The sequence below is a fragment of the Lepisma saccharinum genome, chromosome 5 (genome assembly GCF_977018435.1).
Source record: "Lepisma saccharinum chromosome 5, izLepSacc3.1, whole genome shotgun sequence".
NCBI classification, from domain to species: Eukaryota; Metazoa; Arthropoda; class Insecta; order Zygentoma; family Lepismatidae; genus Lepisma; species Lepisma saccharinum.
The window spans coordinates 85577787-85603406 of NC_139233.1; the positions used below are offsets into that span (position 1 = coordinate 85577787).

At 38.5% G+C, this 25620-nt stretch overlaps 1 protein-coding gene across 1 annotated transcript in view; it reads left to right on the forward strand.

The window, feature by feature from the left end:
• Nucleotides 1–25620, forward strand: part of Bub3 (mitotic checkpoint protein Bub3) — an 86245-nt gene that overhangs the window by 10521 nt on the left and 50104 nt on the right. The window contains exons 2-5 of the mRNA XM_083122741.1: nucleotides 2445–2657; nucleotides 7618–7687; nucleotides 19968–20119; nucleotides 22550–22708. Coding sequence (XP_082978867.1) covers nucleotides 2460–2657; nucleotides 7618–7687; nucleotides 19968–20119; nucleotides 22550–22708 — 579 coding nt within the window. The 5' untranslated portion in view covers nucleotides 2445–2459. The remainder of the gene's footprint in view (nucleotides 1–2444; nucleotides 2658–7617; nucleotides 7688–19967; nucleotides 20120–22549; nucleotides 22709–25620) is intronic.

Consider the following 25620-nt stretch of genomic DNA (forward strand, 5'->3'; position numbering starts at 1 on the left):
AAAATAAAAATAATACAGTTTCGACCGGTTACAACGAGAGATGCGTAAGCCCAATTTCTCGCTACACGAAGGACATCTTGCTTCCGAAAATCTTACCGAAACACTGCTTAAACTTGCCACTATTTATACTCCTAGATATATCAGTGTATAAAGTTAACAATTGTAAAGGTGGCCATATTGGGAAATTTGGTTGAAGACATTATTATAATATTTATGAACATATATATATGAATTATTAACTGAGTGAAACTATAATAAACATGAGATATATATACTAGCCATTATATACTAACATTCGTTAAATAATAATAATATAAAACAACGAAGTAATAGCCAAATCGGGCTCATTACAGCTTTATGGAAAATAAAACAGAATTCTTTCAATCTGTCTACTTTGTTAGTTGCAGAACAAACAATCTATCTGGCAGACAGAAGATTATTACAAGATAAGATATGTTTAAGTTAACTAGGGAAATTTGAGTTCGAAATTCTTATACAATGAAACATTTTTCGTATATTAGTATATTCCGTAACATTTGAGACTTGTGTGTGTAGATGCATTTCTAGTCTCAGTATGTGAAATGGCAAAGGTAAACTCCACACCTTGAACTAAATATTTCAAATATATATTGATTCCTCCTATACCTTTTAATTGAATTAGAATTTTTGGATACATTGGAATCACACAGACCCTTTATATTGTTAACATATTTCTGTATATGTGTGGGTAGTACGAACCGGTAAAACGTGAGGTTGAAATGTACCTTTGAATTTTTGGAAAGTTCACCTTGAAAACTGGGAATTATACTTCAATTTTATTGTAGTCCTAGAGTGGCCACCCTCCAGTGGAGCGAGGGAGAAAGTTTTTACTAAATATTTTACAAATGGACAATAATATTGAATATTGTAGATCGACATTTTTATGTTTATAGTGATTTTGTCAGGTTATTGAATGTTGAATTATCTATATCCAATAGTATCGCCGGAAAATTTGCCACGGTATTGCAAATTTGTTAAAATTAATATTTTTTATAAAATAAAACTCTCCCATAGCTTCATTTTTAGTAAAAGGTGTTCATAACTTGGGTTACCTATACATTTAGCATCGTTATGGATGAAAAAAAAAGAACGATTATTTTAGAGGGTTATACGTAAAACACTTCTTCTGGACACGATGCTGAAGTGCACACCCATAAAGTCAGACCACGAGCTGCCACTGCACACAGCCATATCCATTCGCCACACTTGCTGGACTAACCATCCATTATCAGCTACGGCAACCCCGTTGCTCACAGACTCACGACTCAAACATGACAGCAGTGTTGCCACTACTTTTTATTCAGTCCTTGTATTGACATTACAGACTAGGGCTTGGTGCAATCAATTGCACACCTACATAAATATATGAAATTTTCGTCCAGTTAGTTATCATTTATCTTCATTTGGATTAACGTAGATGAAAGTGCAATGCTAAATAAGTAAAAGTCTTCAAACTTTCTGATGCTGAAAATAATATTTCTGGTGCTCAAAAACTACCAAAAAGTGTGGTGCGTAGTATTATGCACGGAATAATTTTTTAATGTTTACGGAACCCTATCATGTTATATATTGTTGTAAAGCTTGATTTCTGCAGTTTCTGAATGTGGCAACAGCATTACATTTTAGATGGCGACACTTATTTACAATGTGGTTGAAATAAGCTCTTTAGAAAAGGAAGGAATGTTCTGATTTTTATGGAACTTTGTATGAAAAAGAATATAAGGAAAATTAAAACAATTGAAATATATTACTGGCCAAATAATATGACATATATGGAGTGTGTGAATGTCTTAATGGAAGAAATCTCGTGTTGCTAACTGCTAGTTTGAGGGTCCTGAATGTACCTCCTATAAATGTTTCGTTAGTCATAGAAAAATTATATATTTTGATTTTTTTTAGAGAAAGTAAAGAAAAAAATAGCAAAATTACTTATAAAAGTTTAAAGGTCATGTACCACAATTTTTCACTTTGTAATGTAAAGTTTTCCTCTTGGTCCACATAGCAACAGGTGAATCATTGAATAGGAATGATGTCATTCACTGTTGATCGCCATAGCAATATCTATACAACCTACAACTAAGAAAGCCATTTCTTGAACCTGGATTGTACTGCACAATGTAAACGAGATATAATTGTTTGTCACTTTTTCCTATCATAAACCAGGGTGCACATTGTACACGCGTAAATACAGTAACTTCTACATTTATTAAGTTAATCACTGCACTGTTCACAATCCAGAAAAAGGACCGCACCTTCTTCACCAATTATATCTTCTAGACTGCTACTGTACTCTGTTACACTGTTTTGATTGGAATATTATGTGTAGATGATGTTATTTAATAATAACAAAATATTCTATCTTAGATGGAATTTTCATACTTTTTGTTATACATTTTTATTCACAGTTTTAAATAAGAAGAATGAGTGAGACCAGGACAGAATTTAAACTGAAATCTCCACCAGAGGATGGCATTTCGTCCGTGAAGTTTGGCCCGAACTCGTCCCAATTTCTTTTAGTCTCATCATGGGACAACACAGTTCGGCTGTTTGACATCGTAACAAACAACATGAGGCTAAAATACAGCCATTCAATGCCTGTTCTGGATTGCTGTTTTCAGGTAAAAGTTTATTTTGGAGATTGTAACTGGGGAAGGCTGGTGTCTAACTGCATGCTTTTTTGTTTTTCAATATATTTTGCTATGTAGTGTATAATGCTGTGTCGATGAGCTAAATGCTGCATAAAAAATACAAAATGAAAGTAAATCACATATGTAGCCATTTATAATACACAGCATAATGTTAATAGTATAATATTTGTATCAGCATTCAGCAGTGTAACATTTCTTCACTTTGTGAGTCATAATTGTAGATACGGAAGGGAAATATTTAATATACATAGTATATTCTACACAAATAACTTCTCCTTTTGTTAACTATTCTTCATGTAACTTTCCTTGCTTTTGTGAAGGTGGGAGGTTGAAACTCAGTGGCTGGCCATCCTGATGACTCATACAATGTGTCATTTCAATTATTTTAAACTCATTCTCACACTCCATTACAATAAGAACCAAACCTGTTTATGTGTACAGTAAGCAGGCAAGAATACTCACATTAAGTGAACATGTCCATGTATGTGTGATTCTTCAGGATCATGGCCAAGTATTATAGCTCAAAAATGGTTGCCCATACTCATTGTTACAAATATGGCAGCAAGGGTTTGTTGCTTTATTAATTTGCAAGATATTGAGTGGGAGGAATTTATTTATTTATTTATTTGAAAAATCCTGAATACAGATAAAATCCATTTTATATCAGGATATCAACAGAGAAAAAGAAATTAACAAATGAGAAGCACAGGCACACAAACGTACATATACAGGGTGGGCACAAAGTTGCTCTCCCCAATAAATGAAGAAATTAAATGTTTTGGGGAAAGCAACTTTGTGCCCACCTTGTATATAACAAGAATAAAGCAATTACAACCAGGGTACAACAAATATTAATTGCTCTTCAACTGCTTGATGAACACCGTTCTGAAAGCCTGCTTGGATAGATGGAAGCCTGGAGAATCATTTAATGAATTGTACCTGGTTTGTAGCAGCATACAGAAGTGATCTTGTTCTAGGGATAGCCTTGAAAGTTTTGTGTAAAACAAGTTGTTACATTTGATGTTTGTATGTGGGATCCGTATGTGAAGAAATGGCAATAGTTAGGGGCAAGCATATTTCGTTTTTGACAAAAAAACGAAATTTGAAAAAACACATTGTAGTGTTAATTTTTCATGTTTTTGAAAGGTGTGAGGTGCATTTTGTGACCATATTTTGTCACGAAATAATGCGAAATGAACTGCAAAAAGCGAAATTAACTCTTAAACACGAAATTCAGGGTTTATTCACCGACGCGACACCTTCTGAGGTCTGAATTATCCTGAGAGTTATGCAATTCCCGGAAAATTGATTAATTCTTCTGTTAATATTGGAGAAGCAAAAAGGAACTCCTTTACACAGAAATAAACTTAATACTCTGATAATGTGCTATTAGAAGTGAAATGTTAATTCTGTGGAATAAGTGTAGTTTTTAAATCAAATTTAGGATTATTTTCAAAATTTTAAAACTAATATGTCTTTTTATATACCACTTTTCATCCATTTTTTCACCGCTATAACACCAATATTTTATTTTATTTACCGCTTTTGAACCCGAAATTTTGCTTTTTTATTTACCAAAAATATGTGCCTCTAGCAATAGTTCATTAGTAAAAATGATTCTGTAAAGAATTGTTAAATCTGAAACTTGACGGCGAAGAGAAATATCGTGAATTTGTAGAGTGGATAGAATTTTGTGTTTGGAAAGGTTTGCAATGGCTGGACATCTATATTTGACTATTCTGAGAAATAAAATTTACTACTTTTTCTGTTCTCTTTATATTGAGTTGACCTCGAGCAGTTGTCATGCCTATAAGCTTATGCTGTACCAATTGTGGACTAAGTATTTCTAGATTCTCACAGGCAGGCGGACACTGATCAAGATGTTTTGTTTAATTTTTTTGTTATTTAACATCACTTTTCTGCCACTTTTGGCTAATTGCAGTGATGAGGATGACTGATGGTATGATGAAATTGATGAAGGAATGCTCACAAAGAACACCCATGCCTAGCCTGCCCTTCGAACCCAAGATCCCTGATGATGTAGCATGCTGTGCTAACCAAACTGCCACAGTTTGCATAATATTATTATTAGGCACTAATTCATATTCTGTAAATATGTCAGTTCACCAAATTTCACCTTTGTAACCCGATTAGATTCGTATAAAAATATATAAATTGTAGTATACTCAACTAGTATTTACTAGGTCCTAAATTTCTCTAACTTTGCCTTTAACAGTTGCTGAGATATGAACATTCACATGACCTTGCTCCTCATGGCCTGACAAATATAATCTATGATGCATTTAGCTATTATTTGTAGGCTAAAAATGGTGACATTTTAGTCATTATTGAGTTTATCAAGCAGAATGGTATTAAAAACTATACTGTAGATAAATTGTTTTTGTGTTGTGTTTACCAGTTTCGGAAGTATTCAATGACTCCAGTGCAAATTGCATGACATGGCAATTACATGTGAAAATTGAAAGATGGCTCTTTGTACTTTGTAACTCAATAATGACTAAAATGTCACTTACCATATTTTACCACCACGTCCTTCGTTTAATAATGATATTGGTCCACCAAATGTTGTGTTTGTAGTTGCCGCAGTTCCTCATATCCAGAGAGACTGACATGGCTTGCTCATAAAGGGTACTTTTTGCAGCTTTGCTGATTAGTACCCTAAAACTACACATTCATTTCATCTACTTCGTTTCTCAAGTATTCATTTTTCATGCTTGCTTTACTGAATTTTATTTTGCTGTGAATTATCTCAGTTTGAAACACATATATTAGTCGTTTTCTTGGTTCTGCTGAAAATGTATCTGTTTTTACGGTACCTAAAAACAATGTATCAGCCTCACCTTTATGTGCACTGTGGAGTGCACTTATTCAACAGTTTCTTTCACGAAAACTTCACCTCGCATGCTTCAACCAACCCACTCCCCGCCGTGCAGTCTGTCTGTTCACACTCTCTCTCCACTATCAAAACTTCTTCTCAAGAAGTTCTTTAGGACCTGATGAAATTCCCACGATTTTCTTTCCTCCGTAACACTGCTGACTTCTTGGCTCATCCTCTCTCTCTCTTGCTAAATAGGTGCTTCTCTGAAGGCGTGTTTCCTCAGATGTTCAAGAAAGCCAACGTTGTACCCATTCACAAATCTGGAGATAAAAATAGTGCTATATCATACAGACAAATATCACTCCTGTCACCTCTGTGTATAATCTGTGAAAAAATCATTAAGGACAGATTATTCAGATTTACATCTCTGCATATCAGTACTGCCCAACACGGGTTTCTTCCAGGTAGCTCTTGCTTGATTAATCTTTTAGTTCTCCTTTCACATGCCACTAGGACTATTTCCAAAAATTCCCAGCTAGATGTGATATACTTGGATATTTCAAAAGCCTTTGACAAAATAAACCATGCTTTTCTTATTCACAAATTACGAACTAGATTTAACATACATGGCAAATTTCTCTCCTTAATCCAGGATTATCTACACTCACGGACACAGCGTGTCACCCTTTCAGGCGCCTCTTCTGATTTTCTTCCTGTCTTGTCTGGGGTGCCACAAGGGAGCGTCTTAGGCCCTCTCTTGTTCATCCTATACATGGACAATCTCCCTCAAAGACTTTCCTCACTTCCTGTCAATATACTCATGTTTGCTGACGACTGTAAACTTTTCAAAGAAATCTCAACCACACAAGATGCTGTGATTCTCCAGAATGCTCTTTCCGAACTTGTCACATGTTGTAAGCAGTGGAATCTACAACTTAACCTGCAGAAATGTTCCTCCCTCACAGTCTCTTTAAGAAAAAAACAAAAATACATTCTCATTATGTTCTTGAAATCAATTATATTACCACAGTTGCGACAAAAGATCTAGGTGTTATCATAGATGAAAAACTGAACTTTAAGGAACACATCGCAGCTACAACTAAAAGTGCAATGTGCCTCTTAGGCCTCCTCTACAGATTCACTGAAATTGATACTCCAACTTCTCTTAGCCTATTTTTCAAGTCATTCATTTCTCCGATTCTTGAATACTGCTCTCCAGTCTGGGCCATGGCTTCCAATACAAATCTTTCTAGCATGGATTCCGTCCTCGGCTTCTTTATCGCCATTGTTTGTCATAGAATTCCTTCTCTGCGGAATCTTCAGAGACCTGACATCCTGACTACTTTAAACATCCAGTTACTGCATACCCGACGCGATATGGCTGATATGAAATTTTTCTATAATGGAATCATCAATGGAAAACTAAGATCTGAATTTCTGCTTACAGAATTCAATGTCAGAGTTCCCTCTCAATCGACCCGAAACACTGAATTGTTCCAGAACTCTACCACTAGGCTTTCCCTTGTACAGCGCTCTCTGATCCACAGGCTGCCACAGTTCTATAATAAGCTTCCTACAAACATCGACATTTTTGCCCCTGAAAGTATTTTCCGATCTTCTCTAAGAACGAATATGTAAATCTTTTATTTGTTTCCTTGTTTATGTCTTATTTGTTTATATGTATCCCTTTTTGTTTTTACCTAAAACCATCTTGACTTGTTCTTGTTGATTTATTAGAATTTTCAGTGTAAAAGTGCCGTATCTGAAATTTGAATAAATAAATAAATGACTGAAAGAGAAGCCTTTTGCCATACAATTTACATTATATGATCTTTTTGCATTTAATTTTTTATATATTACTCTTTTTTTAAAAAAAAGTGCAACAAAACTTTTAATTACCATAACGTTATCTTTCAACACTTGCATATTCAATAAAATCAGCCTTAATCATTGCTTTCTTCATGATCACTTTGATTCCTCTCGACTCTTTGCTGTCCAGTCAAACCTTTTGTTTATCTAAGGTGTGATATTTTTTTCATACTTGTAATTTTGCGTACCTTTATTACAATGTGAGCTCTCTTCTTTATGCAGGATGCAGTGCATTCATACAGTGGTGGATTGGACAATACATTAAAAATGTATGATTTTAATAGTAATAGCGGTAAGTATACTGAAGATCACTAAGTTACTTCTGTACTGGAATAGTTTTAATTGCACTCTTTGGTCCTACATCTAGCATGCCATAATGTGAAAATATGGTTTTTATCTCATACAATAGCCCTTTCCTTTATGCGGGTTCGATATCTGGTGGAGGCTCATAGTGGTTCGGATCCCACTTTAAACTGTAGGTCCAGTCCCGATTAGCCTTACTGTGCATAAAGTGGACTTAAATCACCAAATCAACCAACCAACCTACCTTTCCTTAATGGTATCATCCACCTCCATAGTTAGCGAATGTAGCAGAGTCATTACCAACAAGTTGTCCTTGATATATGCACCAAATGTGCGAGATATACGGGGTATGATTGGGAAAAAAGAATACAAAGCCTGTAAATTCCAGTAGGTATTTATTAGACTAATAGAAATGGACTTGCGTGAATGGCTACTTCATACACTACTTCTCAACATAGTCCCTCCCCGGTTCAGGCATTTATCCCAGCACTTCAGGAGATTCATGATGCCTGTCTCATAGAACTCAGGGGTCCTGTTGTCAGATTCAAGCCCTTCCTTTGGGCTGCACAACTTCATCCTAGTGAAATCAGCATCATTCCTCCGCCTATGAACATCTTTGCTCCTTTGAAGAAGCATCTCAGAAGCATCTCATAGGACACCATTTTCACTCGGATGGTGATGTCAAACGCGAAGTAAGGATTTGGCTCCTACAACAGGACCCCGAGTTCTATGCGACAGGCATCGTGAATCTCCTGAAGCGCTTGGATAGATGCCTGAACTGGGGAGGGGACTATGTAGAGAAGTAGAGTTTGAAGTATCCTTTCACGAGAGTCCATTTGTACGAGGGTCACTATTTATATTTTGAGCCTTGGCAACACTGATTGAAGTTAGGCGCGAGTTGACGTTTGCATGGAATCGTCTGGCATTATTGACCATAACGTACTTCAAATGTTTTGTCAATAGCTTCATTTGTGTTGGTTATGTTGCCTTGGAGATTGTGCGACAACAATAAAATGGAATTAACTCGTGAACATTTTTGTGCGATGATTTTTTACGATTTTCCACGTGGATTATCAAGACAAGAGTGCATCGATCAACTTACTTCCACATTTGGCGATGAAGCCCCATCCTTTGCCACTGTGAAACGCTGGTATAACGAATTTAATCGTGGCCGCCATTCGCTCACCGACGAGATTCGCGAAGGTCGTCCAAAATCAGTTGTTGTTCAAGAAAACATTGATGCTGTGCAAAAACTAATACTGCAAGATCGTCATGTGACATACTGTGAGATTGAGGCAACCATAGGCATTAGTTCCACCAGCATATATAAAATATTACATGATCATTTAGCTGTGAGAAAGGTATGTTCTCGTTGGATCCCACACAATTTGACAAAAACTCAAAAAGACGCTCGCGTCAATTGGTGCAAACAAATGCTCAATAAATACAATCGTGGTGTTTCAAAAGACATATATAAGATTGTAACAGGTGACGAATCATGGATATATGCATATGAGCCGGAACGTAAACAGCAGTTGACTGTATGGGTGTTTCAAGATGAACCCAATCCAACAAAAGTTGTTTGCGCTCGAAGCACATTGAAACAAATAGTCGCCTGTTTTTTCGGGAAAACTGGTCTTGTGGCAACTGTGCCTTTAGAGGAACGTAGAATGGTCAACTCTGAATGGTACACAACAATTTGTTTGCCAGAGGTCTTCGGTCAAATACGGAAAACAAACAAACGCCGTCGGATCATTCTTCAATAAGACAATGCCAGCTGTCACACATCTCGTCTAACAACCGACTTTATGAACAGTCAAAAAATCGAATTGATGGGTCATCCGCCATACAGTCCTGATTTGGCACCCAATGACTTCTTCTTGTTCCCGAATGTCAAGAATAAATTGCTTGGACAACGATTTTCGCCGGCGGAAGACGCCGTTGATGCGTTCAAAAACCATATTATGGAGGTGTCTCAAGAAGATTGGAAAAACTGCTTTGACAAATGGTTCAAACAAATGCAAAAGTGTATTGACCATAAAGGAGAATACTTCGAAAAACAATAAAGCAGTTTTCAATGCCAAATTCCTGTTTTTTCATTGTTAGGCTCAAAATATAAATAGTGACCCTCGTATTCGTCTAATAAATTCCTACTGGAATTTACAGGTTTTGTATTTTTTTTCCCGATCATTCCTCATACTTCTTCTTATGTCTATATATCCAAATTTGTGAAGGATGTTCAGGCCTCCCCAATGGTGCTGTGGTAACATTGTCTCTTTGTAATCAAGGGATTCCAGGTTCGTATCCCACTTTAAATTGTAGGTCCAATCCAAAATTATTTCAGTTCTTACATTTCAAAGGCATCATTATTTTGTTCTGTTGTGCTTGTAGCAACCTGTACATTGGCACAAATACAATCTCAATATGATGTTCAGTTACACCATTTCTGCACCCACATATTGTTTAATCTTTCAAGTCTGATTTATGACAAGATAAGCTTAACTGTACTGAATCTACAATTTATAGAGTGAAATCTGAATCATCCCAGCAAGAATCAGAAGTAATACTTGTAACCTTCCTCTTACATCACAGGATATTTATCCTTTCTTTCATAGCAGAGAGAAATTATACTAATTAGTCTACTATGAACCTTCGCAGGTAGATTCATGATGGATGCGGTAAACGTGGTTTAAAATTACTTACGTGAAATTTAGAAATTTTACACTTCCGCATTGCACAATTTTATGGTTATATCCTATGAATTTTGAAGATCCACTGTCTTCATTCACAAAAGGGTATGGCGTCTGAAGCGGAGATGGTACCACGTCACTGCTTTGTTTGTTCCCGGGCAGCAGTAGTTGCAATTTCTCCCATTCAGCGGTGCTGGTGTGTGTATTCTGGTTTGCGTCGTCTGCTTCCTGTTGTCAGGTGGCACTGCCAGGTGGTGGTTTGGGGGCTGGGCCGTGATGCTCAACATCGTGCAGTTCTGGTTCCCCGCATGGCTGGATGGGGGTTGATGTACTGCACATACTCGATACACATGCCAGCGCCTCCGAACAGGTGAAATTGCAACTACCACTGCCTGGGAACAAACAAAGGAGTGACACAGTACCATCTCTGCTTCAGACGCCGTACCCTTTTGTAAATGAAGACAGTGGATGTTTGAAATTAATAGGATTTAACCATTAAATTGTGCAATGCGGAAGTTCGACATTTCTAATTTCACGTAAGTAATTCACAGGTAAAGTTTATTAATGCAAAGGCCTCCAGAAGCGGTTTATTGTTCATAGTTCTGGATTACAAAATCGTTTTACTAGTATGTATTTAAGTTATTAGTTATTTTTCCCCATTGTCTGGTGGCTGCATAAAGGTGGGTCAGAAATGTTTTCTATCATTAGCAGTAGAATGATGGCACCATATTTGTCACATTATGACGTGTTTATTGTATGTGGGAATCAAGAGAGAGTATTTTATGTAAATCTAAAATTGATCATCAACTAAACACACACAGCATTTTCAACTTCTTTCAATTCTGTAACAGGATAAAGAATTAATTTCTTTGCTAAATATTGTGCAGGTTAAGTATTTTTTAAATTATTTTGAGTAATCTGAACAGGGATCTAACAGTCTCTGGGGATTATAAGACAACAACAATAACCACTGTGTTATGCAAATGTTCCATGTTAGTTTCTTGAGAAGTTTCTTGAGAGTCACTGTGATTCAAAAACGCAGTACATTTAGTTAGTGTTCAAGTTCAAATTTTCCTTCATGTTGCAACACTGCTTCTGCCAAGCACGTAACAGAAAGCAGTAAGGAACAAGCAGTTTTCCCTTGCCAGCACTGTTTGCAGTGGTGGAACTGAGCATGTAGCATGCATGCTTTTAAATTGCTGCTCACCCACTTTCTGTTTAGCTCCCTCACCCTTTCTCCATCCATTCAGGGGAGGGGAACATGGTTAGAATGATGTGATGACTAACGATCAGTGATGTACATAAACCAGTCTAAATTCTTTAAATAAAAATAACCTGTGGCACAACAGCCCTTCGAGGCCAGGGCCTACCCACTGATTTTCTGGCATCACTCCCACATGCGTCAGTAGAGGTGGTTGATCATCGAACTGTTACGGGGTGGCGTGTGGTCAGCACAATGAACCTCCAGTCATGTACGTTTCTGTGATCTTGTTCCACTATTCGTTCATAGCTGCCCAATTTTCTCACTATGGATGGTGGCCATTGATCCCATACACTGGCTGAAATCTCAGGAGAAAAGTTGTTATGCTTCTCTCCAGGAGACTCAAACCACCACACGTTCCATAGCCATAGACCAGTGGTGGTTGGTGGTCAGACTTACGGGTGTGCACCTCGCATCCAGTAGTGTTTTATCACCCCCTCTCAAATACTAGCTCCCGTTTTTGCATCCTAAATGATGCTAAATGTATTGGCAACCCAAGTCATGACCACTTTTTACTGAAAATGAGGCTGTGGGAGAGTTTTATTTGATGGAAAATATTAAAAACTATTAATTTATACACATTTGAAATACCTCGGTCAATTTTCCGTCGATCCCAAGAAAAGCGATATTATTGGGTTTAGATAATTTAGTATTTGATAACCTGACAAAATCACTATAAACTTAGAAATGCGGATCTACAATATTCAATGTTATTGTTGATTTGCGAAATATTTAGTAAAAACTTTCGCCCTTGCTCCGCTGATAAATGTGAACATGAATAATAACAACAACATTTGCATACATCAAACAAGCATGGTTGGGCAACTACCCAGGGCACCAAACCAGGGCATCCTCCTCGATTAGAGCCAATTCCTCAGCGTGAGTTTAATTTTAAGTCCACTAGAAAATAGAGATGATTACAGTTTAAAGAGTGGTCCGAAACAATATGTTCCTCCACCGGCTGTGTGGCTATTCATTTTAAAAAAAGAGTTGGATTTATTGTTCGCAAGAATTAATTGATGCTACTACTGAATAACGTAATAAATATATTGCAAAATCATCTAGCAATTTAAGCTAAGAAATTATTGTTGTTTTGATGTCATCATGTAGGTATGAAACAAGCACATACCTACAATAAACATGGTTTTTAACATCATTAAAGTATTTTTAAAATAAGACTATTATTTTTCGCCATTAAATATGTAACATGGTTATGATTTATATTGGAGGAAGGTGGAAAGTAGGAAGGAAGATCAAGGTAGAAAAAATTCTATCAAAATTATAGCTTGCCCGGGTGAAAATTTTATCTTGAGCCACTCCTGCAAACAAGGTAGCTGGTTCAACAACCACATGCAGAAAATAAGTTGTAATCTATCTAGCAACCAACAAACTCAAGCAAAATCAAGAGAATAAATAAAAAAAAATGTTAAGGAAGATGACAGTACTCACTCAGTCCATGCTGCCTTGCTTCGTACTTCAGAATTTTTCTTTGCCTTCCACCTTTTCTGTATTATTACTGCAGTCACTGCGCACTTTGTAGCTAACTTCCCTTCAAATATTCAACAATGTTAAATATTACGTCTCTACTTTCGCTATGTACAGTTTTCCGTTTCATTATGCTCACTTTGCAATGAAACAGGAACGAGCTTTGATAGTGTAACAATTTTTCCACACAATGGAAACAGCTGACTGATCCACACACCCCCCTCCCCCTGCATGGGTTGATAATTTGACTACAGTGCCACAAGGACAGTTTCTTTTGGCCAAGCTGCACTAATAATCAAAGGCGATGGAAGACATTGTTTAAAGCACGCATTTCACTTTTGGGTGTCTCCCTCCCTCCTACCCTTATTTCTTGCCCCTTCCATGCTCAGAACAGGGTGGGCAAAGATAACCATAGAAATTCCCTTTTCCGAAGAAGAAAAATAATCTCTCAATTTATGATTATGTGTGGGCTGCCTCTACTCCACCACAAGATCTCAAATGGAATGGGATTGCAACACTGCATCGTGAACCCAGTACTAGCAGTGTTCATGAAACCTATAATACTGCAAGCTACAGGCGTCAATCCCTTCTCTCTCCTTGTGTGCTGCAAACGGAGGCATTGAGCACAAGGCGACTTGTGCGAAACCAACACACCTGTCTGGAGGCACTCGTAAAATGAGGCAGATATGGTCGCCAATGGAGCATGGCAATGTTTGATGTTTTGAAGGAGATAGTGTTCAGTGAATAAGTGTGATAAAAAATAATTGCATTGCAGATTTATTTCGGTGTGAATAGGCAAAAGCTGCTACTGCCATAGCCCAAAGCCTGATGTCTTAGACTGCACAACCACGGTGCAGGACAAGTTCTGTAAATAATTTACTTAAATTAATGGTGTAGAAGCTTGTTTTAGTAGTTTTTGTAATATATTATTAGCGATTTCCCATGCATTAAATCTAAATGTATGAAAATATATAAAAAAGTTGGCTTACTGCTGGTAAATGCTGTAACTTGGAAAATACGCCACTGGATCTTTTTTTCCATCGGTGTCCCTGCACAAAAACTTTATTGCTCTATTGCCCCAGTGTGTACGTACTTTCAATGGTAGAAATTGATTGATTGCTGATGTAATATTCATTGTTCGTTCCTCACTTACACTGTGATTTCAATGGAAACTCAAAATATTTCTAGCTCTCCTTTCTATGCTTGTTCTCCACATTCGATTGGAGATTCAAGGCCAAACATTTTTACCTTTCCATGTTACCCTACTTTATTGTGTTGTGTCCCTCACTCTCAGTCTACTTTCTGTTTCTTGTCTCATTCAGGGTGGCGACAGACCTGGAAAACCGGGAAAAGTCAGGGAATGTGAGGTGTTAAAAAAAGTCAGGGAAATGTCAGGGAATTTCGTCTTCATTGACTTTTTAATATTTTTTATTTAAAGATATCGTTATGGAACTCTGCACGGGAACAGAAAATTGTTATAACTCGGGCACTATGGGAGCAATCTACTTCGGATAAGTTTTGTTTTGCACCTAAAACATCAGCGCATGCAACTGTATACCGAGGAAGGGGGTTGGGGGCACGACCCCCGAATTTCAATAGAAAAAAATCTGAAGTTTGCCCCTCTTCTCCCACTATTTTGGGGAGAAGGTGCGAACTTTAGTATTCTTTTCAAAGAATGGACATTTCTCAAGAGAATGAAACATGTTTCATGTTCTTGGGTGCCATACAAGTTGAATAATAAGACAAAATGTGCTTTTTTTTATTTATGAAAAATATGTAATTTGCATTTTTGGAGGAAAATTGTTATAACTCGGGCACTATGGGAACAATCTACTTCAGATAAGTTTTGTTTTTCAGATAAAACATCAGAGCATGCAACCGTGTACAATTCAGAACGCCTGACCGAGGAAGGGGGTTTGAGGGAGCCCGACCCCCGAATTTCAATAAAAAAACATAAAAATCTGAAGTTTGCCCCCCTCTTCTCCCGCTATTTTGGGGATAAGGTGCAAACCTTAGTATTCTCTTCAAAGAATGGACGTTTCCAAAGAGAATGAAACATGTTTCATGTTCTTGGGTGCCATAGGCCAAAATGTGAAACACTGTTTTTTACTAAAAATAGGTAATTTGCATATTGCTCAGAAAATTGTTATAACTCTGGCACTATGGGAGCAATCTACTTCGGATAAGTTCTGTTTTTCAGCTAAAACATCATAGCATGCAACCGTGTACAATTCATGATTGATTGATTGATTGACTTAGTTTTATTTTACTTTGCGTTTTGTGCCTCTTGGCTAATTTGCGAAGATGGGGATGAGTGATGAAATGTTGAAATTGATGAATGGACATTCACAAACAACCAAGCCCGACCGGGATTCGAACCCGGGACCCTTGGCGTCGCAGTGCGATGTGCTAACCACTCGGCCACAGCCGTGTACAATTCAGAACGCCGAACTAAGGAAGGGGGGTTTGGGGGGCACGACCCCCGAATTTCAAGGAAGAAGTTTGCCCCCTCTTCTGCTATTTGGGACGAAGGCGCGAAGTTTAGTATTCTTTTCAAAGAATGGACATTTCCAAAGAGATTGAAACATGTTTCAAGTTCCTGGGTGCCATACAAATGGAATAATGAGCCAAAATGTGAAAAACTGTTTGGAAATGTGGCATGGATATGTTGCGGAGAAGGGGGAGGTTGGTCATCAATATGAATTTCCCAGGCTTGCTCCAGACCTGTGTCAGAGTATCCACCCAAACATTAGAGTATGAACGTCCAAAAAGCACATTCATTTCGTAATCAGCACTATTATACCATATGGTATCATCAGGCCAGTACGACCTTACTCTGATGATACCATATAGTATCATTGGGGGAGTAAAGGTTAAGCCTCTAAATATTACGTGGAAAATTAATTGAATTATCATTTTTTCTTGTCCATATGGGAGTAGTAAGGGGACTTGTCAACAGATGGAGGGGATAAGAGCGGGTGGTGTCGCCCGATAGTTGTCGGACGTCGTAGTAAGGCATTTTGTTGGGCAAACTGAAGGAACGTGGAAACAAATAGGTTCCATTGATACATACGATTTTTGTTGAATATCGCCATCTGACAAAGTATCTCATTACAACATGCGACAGAAATTGCATGGACTGCAACATCCAACAAAAATCGAATGCATAAACAAGAAGAGCTTCAGACTGCAAATATGCTGCTGGGATTTTATTACTCTTCTGGCTCACTTCACCTTATTTAATGTAGCAGTGCTTACGAAGGTTTTCTTTCATCATCCTGACGTATTACTGGTTTCGCACAAGTTAACATATGTTTACAATACATTGCAATATTCTTAGATATCAAGAAGAATTCAACCAAACGGGATATATATTGAAACTATCACGAAAAAGTGAAACAAATCTGCATTGGTGAACGTTATAAAAATTGGCAAGAGCATGCTCCCAACCTCAAATTTACTGCAACACTAGTATTGCAATGAAATTAACGCCACTCTCTGTCCTGTCTGTTTAAACTTGTGAGAGATGGTCATTAATCTCTCACAGGGTAAGGTTAATGTCCAATATTATGAAACAAAATTCTAATAATAAATACGTAAATATTTTAATATCATATTTACTCGATTCATTCAATCATAAAAGCAAATCACTTTCTACAAGAATTGACTTTTCTCTGCCAGCCGTGCTAAATTTTCACTTTCCATCTACTGATTTATATGAGGGGTGGCCAGAAAGTAATTTCCAATTAGTAGGGACATTGATTTTTCGCAAACTCCAAAACCGTGAAAAATTGTAATTGCTGCGAAGTTATGTTTAGGAATGTGCAGTGATGTGTCGACACATTTTTCGCCCATTCGAAATATCGATATAATGCGAATTTGGCATAAAATGCGAATTGTTGGCATTTTTAACGTTTTTTTTAGAAAGAAATGTCCTAAAAAACGAAAAATTCCATGAAATCCAACATTCTTGTCTTTTCTAGGCCATGTTTGTGTACATAGAACATGCAAGTTTTCCAACATTTTACTCAAGAGTAAATTATAGAGTTATACAAACATGGAATAATTCCGACAGACACATTAATTTATGTATTTCCCACGATTTTTTCAATTTATATCAAAACCATTTGTGTCACAGAGCAAAGTGGCAGGGTTCTAACAGGAGATCGAGTGCATATCTACCGTCACACGGGAGGCCACATCTTCGTATTTGTCTCACGAGATATGTTTTGAATTACCAAGCCAAGTGCGCACCATCGGCATTTGTCGAGCGAGTAATAATGGAGCTCAGTCGTTAGGGCGTCTGACTACTATGTAAGAGACCGGGGGTCGATCCCCTGCGGTGGAGAACCGGTATGTTTTCCACCTATTCAAACTGCTCCGGCGCCCACTCAGCATCATATGAAGCTGGTACCTTGAGGAAACTTTTAGGGATAAAGGTAGCCAGGAGCATGGTGCTGATCACATCACCCCGAACTTCAACCGTGATAAAGAAAGTGTGGGGCCCTAACTCCACATCCCTATACACCTCCATGGAAAAGTGCAGGGGAGCACTTTACTTTTACTTCTCAAAAATATGTTCCAACATGTCAAACTGTCGCGAAAATATGTAGACCATGTGACCTACAATTTAGAATAATAGTTTAAAAGCACAATGGAGTATTAAGTTACGGTATATTTCGCAGATAAATGTTCTAAAACAAAAACGCGAATTTTGGGAAACGTAACACTAACAAGTCAAAAAAAGATAATACCAATTTTGGGTGCCATAATATATCGGTATCTGTCACGTGATATTGATTGATTTAAATTTTTTGGGTGCGTCGTCACTTATGGTCATTATGCACCCTTCAGTATATACGGGGAAAATTCCTTTATCTAAAATCCTTACCTTAAAATTTAAAAGGGGGTATGGAAAATAACTTTCCCAAAATAACTTTCAAGATATCAAAATCTTACGAAGAGGCGTAAGCCATGTAACTTACAATTTGAAACAGTAGTTTAAAAACACCATAAAGGTATAATTTCAGATATTTGCCAGAAAATGCGCTAAAATGAAAATGTGAATTTTGGGGAAAATAGCACCGTATAGTAAAAAATAAAAAAAATACACCAATTTGAAAAAAAGTAACAAAATATCAAGGTCCGATTAGGCATAAGTAAAACATGAATATCAGTTGTAATTTATTCCATTAGTAACAGTGAGCCCTAACCTAATTTTCGGCATAATAACCACCGTTGTTCTGGCATTTGTCGTAGCATGGCACTAAATTTTGTGTCTGACAGCAAAGACTGGGACTATCTCTATCGCAGTGTAGCTGTCAAATCCTTGCCCTGCCAGAAACCTCTTCAGTTAAACCAGGAGATGAAACTCGGTACATTCAAGGTCAGGGCTGTAGTACAGGGAGTGGTCCAAGATCTCTCACCTTAAGTGATGCAAAGGGCCTGTGTTGTGCTGTGTGGGGTTGTGCACATTCGATTGGCCTTCCGTGAATTGTCTGCACCATCGTCTGACCATACTATCACTCACGACGTCCAATCTGCACACCTCACATGATTGCTGGTGGCTCTGTGCCAAATTCTGAGCGTGCAATGTAGGCTACATCGCAGTCGGTGGGAGACTGTATGAGAGCTGCAATCTTTAATCTAGAACTGTCCTAAAACGGCTGCATTGCAACTGCACCAGATTACAGCTACATGCCACTTCTTCCTGCCTGCATGTGTGTGTGTCGCTCTCTGACCTCTAGTGCTGCGTATAGGCACCATTGGAGCTTTTTTCAGGATGCCCCTCGTATCTGAACTGTCAGAAGCTTTTATTATTAGTGTGTTCCTGTTTTAATGTGTGGTTAGCTAAATGCAATTCTATAAATTCCTTGCGTTAAATTTCTAATACCTACATACCCTTTTCGTCAGCATTAATGGTATTACTGCATGTTGTCAGTTTCACAGTACTTCACTTGGATATATTGTACTGAAGCAGAAATCCCATTGATAATGTAAAGAAATATGACACTTTATTTTGTTCGATTCAATTGTTTCACTTATATGCAAGAGTTAAGTTGTTTGCTTTACAGAGAAGAGAGAAGTAGGTTTATGCATTGAAAAATGAATCCGCACTCATGGTTGTTGCAAGCAGAGGGTTCCAAACCTCAGTGGAAATATCAACATATAATACCGAGAATGGATAAGGAGACTGATAAATTACAAATTGTATTTCTTAATCAATCACTCTTCACTCTTATCTCATTTAGTCGTAACTTTAAAAATAATCAAGTATTTTATTTTAAACTTACTGCGTATGACAAAATTCCGTAATCCTTCCCTAGCTTGTGAATTGTAATAATTTTCCAAATTCACTATTTTGCAGTTTGAATTCAAATGATAGAGGGCCTCCCCGATGGCGCAGTGGTAGCGTCGTCGCCTTGTAATCAAGGGGTCCCGGGTTCGATACCCGCTGGAGGCACATAGTGGTTCGGATCCCACTTTAAACTGTAGGTCCAGTCCCAATTAGCCTTACTGTGCATAAAGTGGACTTAAAACAACAAATCAATCAATCAATCAATCAAATGATAGAGAATAGAGAAATTAAGTAAATTTCATAGAAGATAATATTGGTACTTAACAAATCCATACCTGGATCTGTATGAGTTTATTATTTCAATTTACAAAAACATCGATTTAGTTTAGTTTGTAATTGTCAGTGAAAAATATAAATTTTGTCCTGGAAAACCTGGAAAAGTCAGGGAATTTCATTTTGGCTTGTTTGTAGCCACCCTGTCATTGCATTTGCTTCTTTTTGTTTGCTCTAATTCAGTGTTAATTCCTTGTTCCAGAGACTGTTGTAGGTTCACATGAAAATGCAATCCGTTGTGTGGAGTACTGTCCTGACGTGAATGGAATTGTAACAGGCAGTTGGGATTCTACTGTCAAGTTGTGGGATCCAAGAAACCCACATTGTGCTGGCACGTATACTCAACCAGAAAGGGTATGTACTTGGATTATTTGGCACTGCAAGAGAAAGAAATATGTGTGGTATTAGTTGTGTAGCATAGAAGGTAGCTATTTGAATCAGTCTGTAAATTCAAGTTAGTCATTATTTCTGGTGGTACAGTATTATCAATATGGTATCTATAGTGGCAGAATGACATTTTAAAACCTTGTAGCCGTGTTCATTTAAACTTTGAGGAATAAATACAAAAAGGCTCACGTCAATTTTAATTGTGCAAAATGTTTACAAGTAGGGCATGTGGTTAACCCAATGTCTGAGAAACAGGTATGAAATCAGTTTTGCTATACAGAAAAGTAATCAGTGATAATTGTATTTTTAGCTGATTGAAGTTGACATTTTCAAATTAGGTTAATTTGTATTCTAGCAAGGCTCAGTATGTACAATATAAATTAATTATTGTCATTCATGTTTGCTATTTTTTTTATTACAAAATGCTTCAACCATTTTTGCATATTTTGAGCACTGAAAGCTTTATAGTGCATATAGCTTTTGGTGTGCTTGATCCCAGATTTAATCTCTGCTGGGAATGTCAGAAATTCAATGTGAGCTAAGTATCCTTGAAGGAGTAGACTCCCTCCCCTAAGAAGCCAGGTAGAAAGCAATGGTACTCAGTGAAGTGACTACACATTAGATAATGAAAAGCTTCTTTGCAAACATTGGTCCTCAGAGCTGATATATCACGTAATTTTTTTAAAAAAATTCTATGTGATCAAAAGTATCCGAACACACCACGCAACATGTGTTTTTCATAGAGGGCGACACAGTACTTTCATCTACATGGTCAGCGATCTCAGTAGTCTGCAGACAGTGCGAGACAACAGTATGGAATTGGCTGTGGAACTAGCGGACTTCCAACTTGGTCAGGTTGGGTGCCACTTGTGTAAGAAGTCTGTGCCCGAGATTTCCACCCTCCTAAACATTCCTGTTTCCGATGTTATAGTGAAGTGGAAACGTGAATGGACTTGTGCAATCCAAAAGCTTGCAGGCCAACCTCCCATGTTGACCTCCTGAGACCGTCGATTACAGCGTAATCGTCAATCATCCATCGCCGCCGCTATCACACAGGAATTCCGAACTGCATTAGGATCTACTCCAAGCACCATGACTGTTCAGCGCGAGGTTCGGCAACTTTGTTTCCATGACCGAGCAGCTGCCCATAAGCCAAACATCATACAGGCAAATGCCAAATGCCGCCTGGCGTGGTGCAAGGAGCATCGAAACTGGATCGTAGAACAGTGGAAAACTGTTGTGTGGATTGATGAATCAATTTACACAATGTGGTGATCCGATGGTAGGGTGTGGGTGTGGCAAATACCTGGTGAACGACATTTACCAGCCTGTATAATGCCGACAGTGAAATTCGGGGTTGGCAGGATTACAGTGTGGTCACGTTTCTCGAAATTCGGGGTTGGCAGGGTTACAGTGGCAGGGTTGATCCCCTTGCTTTATGTGGCAATGTCATGGCACAAGCTTCGTTGACGTTTTAACTGCTTTCATGCTGCCTACCGTCGAAGACAGTTCAGGGATGACCATTGTGACTTTCAACATGCCCGAGCACCCACCCATACTGCAGGGCTTATGGGAGAGTGGTTTGACCATAACAACGTCCTACTAATGGACTGGCCTGTGCAGAGTCCTGATTTGAATCCCATAGAACATCTCTGGAATGTTTTGGAACGCCAACTTCGTGCCACACTGACCCGCATCAATACCTCTTCTCATTTCGTCACTCCGCAAGGAATGGGCTGCCAATCCCCAGGAAACCTTCCGCCATCTGATTGAAAGTATGCCTGCGAGAGTGAAGGCTGTCATCAAGGCTAAGAGTGGGCCAACACTGTATTCACTGCCGGTATTTCCGATGGAGGGTGGCCCAAACTTGTACTTCATTTTCAGGTGGATGTCTGGATTCTTATGATCACATAGAGTATATGTAAGGTTGTTTTGTTTAATTTATCTTTGCATGCGTATCATTACATATATTGGGACTATTTTTTTTCTCACAAGCATTAAAATTAAATTCATTTTGTTGGGTTTTCATGTATTTCTTTACTGTCCACTTTTGTGGTTGGTGGGATTGCAGAATCTATATTTTCATTGTTCTCGATGCCCTTGACCTAGCAGTTTGTTGTGTTGGATTTGCACCCACTATCTGGAGTTAGGCATTACAAAAAATAGAAGTAAATAAAGAGAGTCATTTCCTCCTTCATAGCTGGGTATCCAATCCAGCCCATCTGGTATACCAATACCATGTGGAGAATTCCCACAACAAATTTGAATCATAAATTAATTTCTTTTTTTAGTTAACACAGTGCAGTGAGAAAAGTAATGAACACCTTAGAGAAACTGCAACTCTGGTAAAATTATTATCTTGTACTGTATTTATAACACGTGATACATAAATTGCAGGTGTACACAATGAGTCTCTGTGGTGAGAAGTTGGTTGTTGGTACAGCAGGTCGAAAGGTGTACGTGTGGGACTTGAGGAACATGGGATACGTCCAGCAGAGGAGAGAATCCAGCTTAAAGTACCAGACACGCTGCATCAGATGTTTCCCTAATAAGCAGGTGTGTATTTACTTCATCTTAAGTACTTTGAATTTGAAGAGAAAATGTGCCTAGTCTCAAGTAATTAATCAGTACCCAATCATTATCAGCTGATATAGGCATATTTGTCTATCACTTTGCTGGCCCCCATGGCAGAGTGGTTATCACATCACCCTACAACGTCAGGGGTCCCGGGTTTGAATCCCGGCCGGGGCATGGATGTTTGTGAGTGTCCATTCATCAATTTCATCAAATCATCCCCATCTTCAGCCTCCCCGATGCCGCATTGGTAGCATCATCGCCTTGTGATCAAGGGGTCTCAGGTTCGATACCCAGACTCGGTGGAGGCACATAGTGGTTCAGATCCCACTTTAAAAACTGTAGGTCCAGTCCCGATTAGTCTTACTGTGCATAAAGTGGGCTTAAAACACCAAATCAATAACCAATCAATTTCGAAAGGGGGGGGATGGGGTTACATATACTTTGTATAGTCTTCAGTCCTCACTTTGCCATCTTTTCCTGCCTATGACTTTTTTCTTTCAGAAATACTGGCCAAAAATAAGGGGGGGATTCTGACCTCCATCCTCACTCCCCCCTTTGGGCACGCCACTGAGTGTTATTTACATCCATATTAATTGACGATTTATTATTGGATTTAGAAGTCTTGTGGAGGGCAAACACCCCTTCCACCAATCGTTTCCCCGTAAATAACATGTTTCCTTTTTTTTGTCTTCCCGTCAATGTTTATTTTCAGCACATGAATGGTTCCGAAGAAAACTGTGATTATATCATTCTTAGCGTGATGTGCATTTCCTTCCTGCACTGTTCTGTGTTGAAGGCGTTTATCAGAAGCCAGAACAAAAAAAGAAAATGATCTCTTATTTTTTTCTAACTCTGGCATTCTGTCTGCTGCTCGTGTTTCCTAATCATCAAAGCAAAACAACTGAGAAGAGATTCAAAACACTGCCATTTTTCTTCCCTTCAGACTGAATGAGTCATAGCTCTGGAGCCAGGAGACAAAACATTGGTGCCGGTTGCCAGCTGCCCACTGTTTGCAGACACCCCTCTGACCGGTTTGTGATGGAGGGAGGGTAAGGGGGAGAGGAACAGGTGCAGGTGTGCTAATGCCGTCTTATCAGAGGTGTGCTCATTCCCGCCCGGCCAAATTGCAGAAGGGCGTCCCCGATGGCACAGTGGTAACATCGTCGCCTTGTAATCAAGGGGTCCTGGGTTCGATACCCGGTGGAGACACAGGTTTTTTTTGTTTTTTTTCGGATCCCACTTTAAACTGTAGGTCCAGTCCCAATTAGCCTTACTGTGCATAAAGTGGACTTAAAACACCAAATCAATCAATCAACCAAATTGCAGAAAGAAAAGAAGGAAAAAGGGGGGGATGGATCATTGCTTGACACTCTCCCATGTTGTCTATGTCAATGCTTCAGACATAGGAGCAAGATTTCCGATGCAGGGCATTAAAGAATGGGAAACCGGCTCACGTCTTTTTATCTTTTTACTTGCAGTACTCTATGTTCGTTGAATGCACGTATTCAGGTTCAAGAGCAACTGCGTAATTTTAGACGTCAGAGGAAAGGAGATGGGAGATCACTTTTCGCCTTTATGTTAATTGGTTACCACTGCGCCATTGGGGAAGCCCTAATTTCCTGTATGGATAATTGTATTAGGGTGGATCAAATGAAAACAGAACAGGGGCCACAGAATAAAATCAACAAGGTTTATTTCAAACGTAATCTCCAAAGTTACACAAGCACTTGTCACACGGTTTCACCAAGTGGTGATTACCCTGCTCTTAGAACTCCTTTGGCTGAGATCGGAACCAGTTGCGAACATTGTCCGAGTGGAAGTGTTGACCCTTCCATACCTTTTTAAACAGACCAAAGATATGGAAGTCGCATGGCGATAGATCAAAGCTATACGGTGGGTGTTCGAACAGTGTCCACCCAAACATCTACAATGTGTTCTTTGTAACAGCTGACGTATGTGCCCGTGCGTTGTCATGCAGCAAAACCACTCCAGAGGACAACATGCTGGGCATTTGGCCTTGATTGCTGCGTACAAACGGTGGAGGGTGCTGCAGTAACAATATTCAATTGATTGTTTATGACTATCTAGGGTGAGTCCATTATGCAGTAGGGGTTTCCTTCCTTATGTCCCGCTCTACCTTTACACAGGGTTGTCGCCACACACATACATAAATACGAGTATAACCCATTACATCCACTGTTCCATTTTCATTTGATACACCCTCATAGAAGGCACTGAAATGTAGGCCGTGACTCTTTTTGTGAAGAGGGCTGTAAGGGGTGATTTTCCACGTAGTACACCCAACTGTCAACCTCACTTCCACGTAGTACACCCTGGACTGCATTTTGCACACGAACGAGGCTCTGGCGACTGGCACTCTGACCAGTATAATTTTGTGTGTGTTGTCCTGTTTTTTGTCCTTGTGTGTGCTGAGTGCCCCTTTACAGACTCAGCTTTTAACGGAAGTCAGAAAATTTTAAGATTTTACTTATTCAACATTAGAGTTGTTCTTTGTAAAGATAAGGGGCTGGATCCCGTATAATGTGACGGGTGCAAAAATAGCCTAAGTGCTGACGCACCCAAAATTTTAAAATCAAATGAAATCAATCTTTTTGTGAAGAAACAATGTTTATTCGATGTTTTCTTTTCTTAAGAATATTTTCACCCATTATACCAGGAGAGGGTACTATTTATACTTTAGTTCTTATTCAGAATATCCCAGATTCCCCAAGAAACTTTCATGTTATACAGTGGAACCTTGATTTCTTGTGCACGGATTTTACATTTTCTGACATTATATGTCCAATCTTGACAGTCCCAACATCCAAAATGTTGGAAAATTATCCTCGATTTTACATTTTCCCATATTTTAAGTTTTTCCAGCTAGGTCC